Below are 12,540 nucleotides of genomic sequence, written 5' to 3' on the forward strand. Positions count from 1 at the left end.
ATTGCTACCTATGTTACTAGAATAATTTTTTAAATCTAAATTTACTTTTTAAGCATTTAAGTTTGAAAATGGTAAACAATGCTGCGATATTTGGGCTGCAAAAACTGGGAAGGAATGGATAGACACGTTGTTCTGTGTTTAACATTTTCAAGTTGTCTGTAAAGTGCTGAGGTTATTTATTTTAACACATCGTTAGAGCTCCTCTACACTTGAAAGTTTATTTGGACTAAAGTAGGGTACAAATTTAAAGCACAACAGCTATTCCTGAATAACTCTATAACCCAGGAACCTCTTGGTGCCAACTGGTTGGGGGCATAAGGGTGCATAGTTTTACAGGGATCCCTATGTCACATATATTCATAGTAAGAAATTGCAGGTGGCATATGAGATGTCTACTGAGAGGCAGTAGCTCACCAGTCGTCAAAATCATGAGATTTATGTATGGATAATATTTAAGAAGTTCTATGTAGGGCCCTACCAAATTCATAACCATGAAAAACACATCACGGACCATGAAATCTGGTCTCCCCCCGCAAAATCTGGTCTTGTGTGCTTTTACCCCATACCATACAGATTTCACAGAGGAGACCAGCGTTTCTCAAATTGGGGGTCCTGACCCAAAAGGGAGTTGCACGGGGGTGGTAAGATTATTTTAGGGGGGCGGGGGGGAGGGTCGCAGTATTGTCATCCTTATTTCTGCACTGACTTCAGAGCTGGTGGCCAGAGAGCAGCAGTTGTTGGCCGGGCACCCAGCTCTGAAAGCAGCGCCCCAACGGCAGCACCGCAGAAGTAAGAGTGGCAATACCATACCGTACCACCCATAAATCAATTACAAAATCCAAACAAATTCAGCCTAGCTATTCCAAGTGTTAGAACAGATATAGGTTTTTTTATTTTTGGTGTTATTGGTCTAAGAGATTGTCATTTTTGCTTTACTATCTACATTCAAATATTTCCTATAAAAAGTATAAAAGCCTATGTAAAGTTTTTTTTAAATGCATGCACACACACACACACACACAATAACTGGAAGTGTATGGTTCCCATTCTCTAAAACCGTATGTTTTACTTACAATATTAGCTTAAACACTTACTCCAAGAGTGGTGGGAGTATTCTACAGTTTAAGACAAAGTCTCTGCATTCTGCGTTGTCACCAGCAATATTACCAAGAGCCCACACTGCCTTTAGAAAACAAAGTGCTAAAGTAAGCTAATATAAACACAATAAAAGTTTCTCTAAAATACTTTTATAGCGTAGACTATACATTATGTATTCCTCTCATGACAAATTCCTATGATGGAGTCAAAATAGCTCATGATTATAATTATTACCTGAACAGTCCAGAAAAGAAAATCCTCATTGTACAACTTTCTCAAATCAAACTTGTATACTTGATAAATTACACGCAAGAAAGGGCTTGCTAGCCTTTTAGCCAAACTTTATAAAGGCCATATAGTTGTACAAAAATCTCAAACACTTGAATAATTATATCCGTAAAGAATGGTATTTTATAATGTGAATATGCTTACACCAAAAAAAGATATCTGCATTTTCCCCGCAACGATAAAAATTTCGTATTTGCATCCGATCCGCGATCTCCAAAAATGGTCCATGGATATCCACATCCATGGAAATAAAATGGATATCAGCAAATTTGCAGGGCTACATCCATATGCAATTAAGGATAAAGTTCCCTTTGGCTAAGCAACTCAATTGCACACAGCTATTTACAATGGAGTCATTATAAAGGATGTGTTAGATCAGGAACTATTATTGCTTATCATTTTTCAGTCACTCCAAAATGAGCTAGGCAACTTACAAACGAGTAAATGACAGTCCCTGCTCTGAAATGCCACACCATAAATTCAGCAAGACACACTGGGGTGGAGGGAAGAAGTTGAGAGGAAAGATAAGGGAAACAACAAGATCATGTGGTAACTCAAGAAAGAATATGGATATCTTGGTGGTGAAGTTATTTTATTTTCTCTATTGCTATGCCTTAAGATCCCCTCACTTCTTGCAAACATCACAACAGAAAATGAGTTTTTAGGAGGAAACAGAATGAGATAAAAGATGTAGGTTGGCGAAAAGGAAGCATAAGGGGCAGCACAGAAAAAAGGCAGACATTAGTCAGACGGAAAAAAGGAGCATACAGTGTGGAGCCTTATTTTTGTAGTCATAATAAACTAGTACACAAATTCTATTGATCAAAACTTTTTAAACCATACACAGAGGAAACAGAAAAAGGACAGTTATTTAGAAATTACAAAAACACAAATATGTACCTGCTCCTGTACATCTTCATGTTCTGAATTAAGCAACTTAATAAAAACTGGAACAGCTCCAGTCTCAATTACTACTTTTGTGTGTAGAAAAGTTCCAGATGCTATATTTGTCAAAGCCCAAGCTGCTTCAAACTGTTGAAGGAGAAAGACAAACAGAAGTCATTAATGGGAAAGCAAACATTAAACAGAGTAGATTTTATGTATTTGGAATTTTTATCAGATTATCCAATTAGATTTTTCTTCTCTGATACTAAAATAAAGCTCTCCATTACTATGCTTTTACAAAGAAGAAAGTCACTAGCATTAACTAAATAATCTTAGCAAAGGAACTTGGCTTGATTACATTTTCTACACAGTTATTCCTGATTCACTGTTCCTAATTTAATTCCATGCGTGGACAGTCTTATTCTGGAATAAGACTGTCCATACAGGGAGTTAAATTAGTAACAATTCCATGTGCAGTCAAGCTCTTAGGCTTTGACAACACAAGCAAATTGCACTGATTTAACTGAAGGTGTCATTAAATCAATTTCGTTCAACTGATGCAAACCACTGAATGGACACCAATTTCAGTTTAAACCAGGTTTAGCTTAAAATTAATTCTGGTGCTACTTTCTTAGTTAGACAAAGCCTTAGGCCTGGTCTGTGCTACAGAGTTAGGTTGATAAAAGACAGCTTATGTTGACCTGTGTGTCATCGTGTGTCTACAATGTTCCTCCCACTGATTTAACTTGCCCGCTATGCCGACCAAATAATTCCACCTCCGTGAGAGGCATAGTGCTTAGATCAACATAGTTAGGTCAACATAGCATCCTCATACACTCTGCATTGCTTACATGGCCTGTTGCTGTCTTTGACAGCCCAAGGTCCCCACAATGCCCCACTTAAGTCAGTGTAAGAGCTCCAGGTGAGAACACGCACCACCGATAGAAGAGCATAGTGCAGACACGAAGAGACCATTTAATTACTGCGGTGGCTGTAGGTCGACCTATCTTAAGTCAACTTAATTTTGTAGTGCAGACATGCCCTTAGTCTGGCTTTCCATGTGGCAAGAAGTGTTGGGCGGAACTAGGTGTATTCTTATTGTTTGTTGAAAACTTCGTAAAGATTTTCTGGAGGGGCCAAATAGAAATTTTTTGATTTACCATTTTTTCCTAATTTTCTTTTACAAGATTTGTGAATGAAGTTAATGGTCACAAAAACATTTTCAAACCAGACGGTGTTGACAGGTGCTGTGTCAGCTTGCTTACACATCTATGTCAATGCCTCTGATATTCCAGTTTGAGGGCTCTCTTGAACTGAATGCCATTCACACAGAAGAAGGATTTGATAAAATGAATATAGGGAGACTAGCATGGAAGTCTCTTAGGGCCAAGTCAGGATTTCTAGTAAGTGGCAATAAGCTGGCATCTCATGCAACTGGAATACAAATCCCTGATGACCACATATTACTAAATCCAATTCTAAAGCCATATTCTCCTCAGTTTGTTTTCTGAGGTTTTTTCCCATTCCGAAACCTAAGTCAATATCAGTAATATTCACTCACTTGGAGAGTGCAATTCTCATTCCTCTCTAGAAATTTCACAAACCTCTGCACAACTCCTTGTTTCTGTATCACTTCATCTATAGGTGGATTAGGCTCTAGGGGAAAAAAGAAGGTTATTTGCACTAATGAAAATGAAAGGCAAGAGCTTAAATTACATCATAAATATAAGATTACTGAGCACAGTTCTCAGGAAATTCCTGCCATAATTGTAACCTCAAATAAAATTAGTTCCCTCATTCGTTATCTTAGGACTTGTTTGCACAGGGGAAAAAGCCTGAAATAGCTAATTTGAAGTAGATTAACCTAAAGTGCACAAAGACACTCTTAGTGCAGAATAAGAGCATCGACATGGGAAGTTAGTGTAGAAAAACGATTGCACTTTAAATTTACAACCCAGCTGTTGGAAATAATTTCCCAAGTTTATTAAGGTTTACTACTCCTCAGTTTCCACACAAACATTCCTTTATTAGTTCCAAAGGCCACTCGGTGTGTGTTTAATACAAAATATAAATATAAGCATATACACCCATATTCTATACCAAGCAACAATATAGTCATAAGCATTAGCCAAATTACTTACAACAGGTCCAGGCCAGGGAGACACATTCCCATCATGGGATGATTCCAAAGTGGTAAGGAAAAACTCAGACAAAGAACTGCTAAACAACCTTGCTTTTTAGACACAAACAAGTGATGTCATTGCTGGTTACTGGATTTTAACTAAAGTCAGCTCAAGCAGTTTAGGACACACTGAATTCAAGCTCTCTCCCCTTATCTCACTTAGCTATATTTCCCCCTAGCTATTGAACTGAACATTTCTAACTAATCATTTACCACACCTGGTGCCCAATTAACCACGTTTTCTTTATTTCTATTGCTTAGCCCAAATCTTAAATAAGATAACATTTGTATTTTCAGGGTTACTAGATGTTTAACAAGCAATTCACTCATTCTGGTCACATTCTTCGGGCCTATCACTTACGTCAAGATCCAAACTCAATTTAACTTACTAAGGTCAAATGTGAGACTATATTCCTTCACTAGCTATTTTCCTTTCCTGTTATTAGCGTCCCTGCTGACAAGCACTTAGATACAGCCCCACTAACCTACTGTAGTGTATTAAGTACCTTACTGTGTATAACCTGTGGTAATATGTCAAGCCCCCTGCGTGATGGCCTATAATCAGCTCATTGTAACACAGTTTACTCTGTACCAATCTTTCAGGGCAATGTCATCAAAGTAATCAGTCTGAGAAGTTGCTTTTAAGTATTCATTACTTCTTTTTGCTAGCTAATAGCAATTATCTAATAATTATTTCTGCTAGATAATAAATAGCTGTACAATGTACTATTCATAGCTATGTATTCAAAATTGAAGAGCCACAAGCAGGCACCTGGTCTTAAGCTGCTGTTAGGATCCCAACTGCAATCCAGAGAGAAGTCTGCTTTTCAAGCAGATCATTGTTCAGCTAAAACTTATCAGAAGACTTATGCAACTCACCAATATCCAAAAAATAAAATCAAAGCAATGAAGATCCAGAATCACGAGATGAAAGAAAATAACTCAGAATCCAGTAATAGTCAGACTACATATACAGCTTGTTAAAACTCACAGCCTGATGTGCTAATGTCATTCGACCACTTCCTTTTAGAATGTTTCCAAATGTCAGAGTCTGAAATTTTGTCTACAAGTTGTGCCCTGGGGGCTCTTTACTTGAATAGTAGATTGTACAGCTATTTATTATCTAGCAGAAATAATTATTAGATAATTGCTTAAGGGAGACCATCAGTTTAAAAACTACACTTATCTCAATTTTCTATGAACTTACTATTGTTACAGATAACATCTAAAATTACATTATAACAGAGGTTACAGGGGAAAAAATATATATATTTTTCCCTTTTGAATTTTTGTATCTGGCAGCACATTCTGTACAGTCCGTTTCAGCTTCGGCGCCAGCCAACCTCCCGGCCTCAGAGGTAAAGAGGGGCACGACCCTGAAAAGTTTGTGGACCACTCCCCTAAAGCACGACAATTCATATCCATCCCAAATTTAGTTTTAGTTATTCTTATCTAATGTAACTCTGAATGTTTTCATAAATCAATATAAAAGTCTAGGTTTTTTTCAATCCTACTAAGCTCTTGGCTTCAATGATACATCGTGGCAACAACTTTCACAAACTAACTGCATTTTGTGTAAATATATTTCCTTTTATCAATTGCTATACCAATAAAGCAAGATATCCAAAAATCCAGCTGCAACTTGTAGCTACATATTATAGTTTGTACTACAAAAAATAAAGTATTTTATAAAAATATGCTCAAGACTGAATACTTTAATTTGGAAATCAAATAGGAATAATGCAACAGGAGAATACCAAAACAGTAATGGTTAGATAGATAGATACTTTAAATAAGTAGGCATAAACATATTGAATATGGCTTCCTAATAATTTCAGTTTTCTAGGCTTCTTTTGGATGTATAATTATTTAAATATTTATAACATTTGACTCACTTTTGTTAAAGATCTGATTATACAGAACAAGTCAATTGTGTATTATGTTCCATATAAAGGAACAAATCAACATTAGAGATAGAGGACACTATGGTATCAGCCACAATCCCAACTACAATAAACTGGAAGTATATTTTAACATTAGCAGCTGAATCAAAATTGTTCAAGGAATTCAAGCATTGCAATGAGCACTGGTAAGTGTGCAATCACTGCCCTAGCTCCCTTTAATCACAAAGTCCTTGCTTTTGTTGCTTTATCTGAAAGACTTAACATTACAGTAATGAATCTTTTTGTGTTTAGCCATTATGTCCAAATGAATGTGACTACTCATCTGATTTAAACATAGCTAGTAGCTCCAGACAGATCGTTTTTTTTAAAGTTGCAAATTTAAGATATATAAATTCAATGTGACTAATATTTGTTATATGAACATAAAGCAAGCAGCATAAAAAAACTAAAATGCTGATTTACCTTTAGAAAGCAGTTTTCTAAATTTTTGTGTTGCTGTGAGCTGTTGATCAGGATCATCTGAGAAAATCATCTGTACCATATCAGCTGTAATAACTTCTTCCTAAAAATGTAAAAATGGTATCTTGTTTGCAATTTTAAGCACATTTGTAAAAATACTTTAAATGTATTTATGTATTACTTACTTCTGGAATAGGTACAGTAGAGCTGACATCAGGATCCTGGATGGGGCTTTCTACCATAGACTCTTCATTTCCCAGGAGAGAAACATTTCTGCGTTTAAATAACTAAAAGAAAAACGTGTCAAATTTTACATTGTTCTGTGTTTTTTTTAATTTATGGGATAGATATGCAAAGCATATAGAGAGATGAACTGCTACAGATTTTTTTTTTATATAAGTTTGAAGAAAATAAGTTTCCAAAAGCAGTCATCAAAACCTCTCACCAATTCTCAGAAACTTCACAGAAAGTAGTGGATCATATGAAACAGTAAGGCATATAGATTAGGATGAGTGATAGTAATGTCTCAATTTTCAAAAAAACCCTGAATTTTAACAATGACTGTATACTGCCTCTCTTCTTCTCCCCAATCACTCATGAAACTGGGGATCTTAAAAAGAAGTTTTAGGAACTTAAAGGAAAAACCCAAACACCCCTGCAGTATTTGTAATCCAGAAAGAGCTAATGTACCTTAGAGCAGGGGTTGGCAACCTTTCAGAAGTGGTGTGCCGAATTTTCATTTATTTACTCTAATTTAAGGTTTTGCGTGCCAGTAATACATTTTAACATTTTTAGAGGGTCTCTTTCTATAAGTCTATAATATATAACTAAACTATTGTTGTATGTAAAGTAAATAAGATTTTTAAAATGTTTAAGAAGCTTCATTTAAAATTAAATTAAAATGCAAAGCCCCCTGGACCGGTGATGAGGACCCGGGCAGTGTGAGTGCCACTTGATTAGGACACCGAGGGTCCATTCTTCTGACACTTCCTCCTAGTCCATGTTTTGTTGCACAGCGAACAGATGACTGATTCCACGTCTTCACCTCCATATTTAAGCATTTCAGAATGAATGCTGTCCAAACCAGGTGCCTTGTTGTTTTTCAGCTTCCACAATGCTTTTTTATTTTTTTTTTACTTCTTTGATATTTACCTCAGATAAACCATTAGACCTAGATATAGATGTATCATTGTTAAATTCCAGTCTTGTAATTGTTCTGGTTGGTCTTTGAAGTATTCCACCGCTCTATTTTCTTGTTCAGTCTGTGTTTTCAAAATTTCTCCTTGTTTCCCTTTCACTGGGACACTTCTTGAAACAGTTAACAGGATATGGATCAAAATTCAGATCATGTAGACAGTTCTTGTATCGTTTCTTTCCCATGCTTCTTCAGCTTCACTAGCCTTACTTTCTATCCAATTTCGCTTATCTTTTTTGCATTGTTTCTTTACTGCTTTGTTTTCTTCTTTTGTCTATAATTTTCCATGTTTCTTCTGAGATCCACTGTTCTCTATTGTTTCCTCTCTTTCTACCAATTATCTTTTCAGCTGCTTCTAGCATAGCTGTTTTGAAAAAAATCCCAGTATTTTTCCACTTCGTTTTCTTCAAGATCTTTAAGGGCCTCAAACCTATTCTTGACCTCTATCTGGTACTCTTTTCGTATCCTGCAATCTTGTAGTTTCTGTGTATTGAATAATCTGAGTCGGTGTTCTTTCTTTTTAAACGCTTTAAACTTCAATTTGATGTTTGCTTTCAGCAAATTGCGATCTCTCCCTATATCTGCTCCTCTGAATACGCGTGTTTCTAACACTGATGTTTTCCACCTCTAACACAGATATAGTCGATCTCATTTTTTGTATGGACATCTGGTGAAATCCATGTCTTTTTGTGCATATTTTTATGTTGGAAGGAAGAATTGCAGATGCTAAGATTGTTTTCAGCACAAAATTCAAGAAGTCTTGTGCCATTGTCTTTCGTTGTTCCAGTTGTATGTGGGCCAATGACTGTTTCCCAACCTCTTCTTTCATTCCAGATCTGGGCATTAAAATCTCCCATAATTAGGACAAGATCATGGTTTGGTATTTCTTTCATTTTCAATTAGTTAAATTCTGTATGGAATCTCTTTTTGTCCTCTTCATCTGCATTGTTTGTGGGAGCATATGCCTAGACCAAGGGTCGGCAACGTTCAGCACGCGGCTCGCCAGGGTAAGCACCCTAGCAGGCTGGGACAGTTTATTTACCTGCTGACGCGGCAGGTTCGGCTGATCGCGGCCCCCACTCGCCGCAGTTCGCCGTTTGTCTTTTTTTTTTCTAAGTTATTTTTAGCCCTTATAGAAGCAAAGGTTGCCTTGAAAAATGAACCAAGTGCAAATCACTGCTCTGTTGACTTCCTGAATGTTCAGATAGCCAAAATGATAGTTCTGAGAGACATGAACTGTCCCATCTATCTTAGTGTATTTCTCACACTTGAAGATGACTATTTAAATTTCAACATTAACTATTACATTGTAGATCAGGGGTCGGCAACGTTCGGCACGTGGCTCGCCAGGGTAAGCACCCTAGCGGGCCGGGCCAGTTTTATTTACCTGCAGACGCGGCAGGTTCGGCCGATCACGGCCCCCACTGGCTGCGGTTCGCTGTCCCGGGCCAATGGGGGTGGCGAGAAGCGGCGCGGGCGAGCGATGTGCTGGCCGTGGCTTCTCGCCGCCCCCATTGGCCCGGGACGGCAAACTGCAGCCAGTGGGGGCCATGATCGGCCAAACCTGCCACGTCTGCAGGTAAATAAACTGGCCCGGCCCGCTAGGACGCTTACCCTGGCGAGCCGCGTGCCGAACGTTGCCGACCCCTGGCCTAGACTATGGTGCACTTAATGTGCCAAGAGTGGACTCTAGCGGCCAGTAGCTTATCTGATATTGGTTGCCAATTCATAAGTGATTTTGCAGTGCTATTCATGATGATTTCTACACCTCTCTCATGTTTGGTTCCACCTGAATATAATATTGCTTTTTCTCCAACTGTTATCATACCTTGATCTTTCCATCTAACTTCACAAAGTCCTAGGATGTCTATTTTATATCTATCCATGTCTTTGATTACCTGTGCTAATTTTCCTGCACTATTTAGAGTTCGCACACTCTAGGTAGCTATGGATGTACTCTTTTTGGCCGTTACATATTAGATAAATTAAATTACTTTTTAATTACATAGTAACAGACTAAAATTAATATACATTGTTTTAATGCAGTTCACTGAGAAACTTTAAAGAAAAAAAGACATTCATTTCCAAACTGACATCACAACAGGTCACTACCAAAATATAAAATATTTACCATCATCACCTGAATATACCTAGCCTAATATATTAGCCTCCTGTATCTGTTTATATATTGGAGATACATCAACCTCAACTGTAATATTTATGCTTTAGCAGACTGTTCCTAATTTTTTTACATGTAAACAAAATGTCTGCTACTGTCTTGATTTTCTTCTAGAAACCAAACTTTAGTCTGTATCCGTAAACAACTACAGTTACTGAAAAATCAGTCCGTTTATATGAATATTATGTATAACTAAATCTTTATGAATGGAAAGCTCTCAATTGACAACCACGTTTATTACATTTTATGGTTAAAAACCTACTTGTTCTTCTCTTTTTTGTTTCCGAAGCTGGATCCCATCCTCTTCTCTCCGTCTGCGCATTTCTTGAGGATTGAGTGCATTGTTCTTGTAACTTTTCATTCTATAATTATCTTTTCCTGGACTCGCCATTGTGTCTATAACAAACAAACAATGGGATTTTTACCCTCCAAAAATCTGTATTTTGAGAGACATAAGTGCCTTCTCTTGGATTATGAACCTTTGGGGCACAGGCTGTGTTTTCCTATGTTTGTGGGCAGGACCTAGCCCATTTTGAACACTGCTAAAATACCAAAAAGAGAGAATATAGTGACTTAACAGCAGTATTTTGTAAACTCTAGCTTAGACTATTGCAATGCACTCTACCCAAGATTAACCATGAAGGGCACTTAAAAGCTGAAAAATGAAGCTGCCAGCCTTATAAGGAAGGTGAGCTGGAAAAAGCATATTACACTGTGAACCAACTGCAAGTCTCCTTCAAAATGAAATCTGAAGTGCTGATTATTGCCACTAGTAACATAGTTAAAATTTCTATTGATGTGCAAAAAAAAAATTAAACCCCACCCTCATCTCTTAGCAGCAACCACTCTGCCAAAGGGAATTGAAAGGGATTGATATTTATTACTGAAATAATCAAACAACACTGAACACACGCAAGGTGGTCTGCTGAGTAAGGTGGTACCTTTTTCACACAATTAAAAAATGCATCTGAAAAGTGACTAACCACCCAAAGGCACCACGATAAGCGCTCATATGTGGAATTCTTTCCCACCAACAATAAAGCCCAAGTTTCTCAAGAACTGTACAAACCTCTTTGCCCAGGCTTTTGCTAATTAATGTATTCAGGCCACTATCAAGTTTCCATTTTTCTGCAGAATGCTGTTCATTTTGTAACCTCATCCCTCCACCCACCTGGCTGTTTTGTCTATCTGTTGCATCCTGACACCTAGATAATAAACTTTCTGAGACAGAGACACAAAGTGGGTGGGGCAACATCTTTTATTAGACAAACTTCTGTGGGTGAAAGGGACAAGCTTTCTAGCTACACAAAGCTCTTCTTCAGTTCAGTACAGCTTGAAAGCGTCTATCTTTCAACAACAAAAGTTGGTCCAATAAAAGATATTATCTCACCCACCTTGACTCCCCAATATCCCAGAGCCAACGCAGCTATAACAACACTGCATATACCTTTGAGACAGCCACTATCATCTTTGCTATTTGGCTGTACAGGTCCTGGCACAATGACACCCAGAACGGGGTTTCTAGGCCTACTGTTATACCCTGATCTCCCCATCTCAGTCCCGTCAATTTGTGGTGTGACATGGGTTTGCCTCGAGATGTATTTCCTAATCCAGTTTCTAATCCAAACCATCTGAAGTCCACCCAAACTCTCTGGTGAGGGCAAGTGCCACTAGAAAGCAGACAGCAAAGAGGCCATGTAACTGAAATAAAAAGGGGCAGGGGAGTTACATTCCAAACATTCCGGAACTGAAGCCCCATCTCTGACCTGGGACGAGGAACCATCCGAACGCAGGCGGGGGTGGGGGGAAGAGACCACGCTCCGGGTCAGGGCCGGTTCTCAGGTGCCGGCCACAAGAAACAAGCAACTACGACCAATGCGGGGCTGCACCCGCTGCCCAGCCCCGTCCCCGGCCCGGTCCGCCAGCTCCGCGGAGAGTCTCCCGGGTCGCCCTCCTGTCACCTGCCCGGAGACCCAACTGCTGGGGACGCCGGCTCTCGCTGCGCTGAGCACCCTCGACGGGCAAGGAAGGGCGAGAGTCGGAAGCGAGTGTGACGCTGCCGCTCCCAGCGCCGGGGCGCTACGCGGGAGACGATGGGAAGGGCCCGATCCGCCGCCCCCGGGGAAAGGTGACAGGCGCCACCGAGCTCCGCTACTGGCACCCGGAGCCCCGGCCGGGGCGGGCGGAGACACCCCGCTCCCCTATTGCCCTCTCACCCATCTATGCGGCGGCGGCGGCTCCGCTTCGCCGGAGGGCAGAGCAGCGCCCGGAGAGGTTCGCAATTCAAAATGGCGGCCTCAGCCCCGCCGCCGAGTCCCTCCTTCCCAGCAGGCTTTGCGCGCCGAGCTTG

At 39.3% G+C, this 12,540-nt stretch overlaps 1 protein-coding gene across 1 annotated transcript in view; it reads right to left on the minus strand.

Annotated features, from left to right (window-relative positions):
* KPNA5 (karyopherin subunit alpha 5) overlaps positions 1-12,506 on the minus strand; it is a 34,099-nt gene extending 21,593 nt beyond the window's left edge. Inside the window, exons 1-7 of the mRNA XM_054021370.1 lie at positions 12,407-12,506; positions 10,453-10,586; positions 7,002-7,103; positions 6,820-6,919; positions 3,833-3,927; positions 2,287-2,418; positions 1,095-1,183 (exon numbers count right to left, since the gene is read on the minus strand). Coding sequence (XP_053877345.1) covers positions 1,095-1,183; positions 2,287-2,418; positions 3,833-3,927; positions 6,820-6,919; positions 7,002-7,103; positions 10,453-10,586; positions 12,407-12,410 — 656 coding nt within the window. The 5' untranslated portion in view covers positions 12,411-12,506. The remainder of the gene's footprint in view (positions 1-1,094; positions 1,184-2,286; positions 2,419-3,832; positions 3,928-6,819; positions 6,920-7,001; positions 7,104-10,452; positions 10,587-12,406) is intronic.
* Between the last annotated feature and the right edge of the window lie 34 nt (positions 12,507-12,540).

The sequence above is a fragment of the Malaclemys terrapin genome, chromosome 3 (assembly GCF_027887155.1).
Source record: "Malaclemys terrapin pileata isolate rMalTer1 chromosome 3, rMalTer1.hap1, whole genome shotgun sequence".
NCBI lineage: Eukaryota > Metazoa > Chordata > Testudines > Emydidae > Malaclemys > Malaclemys terrapin.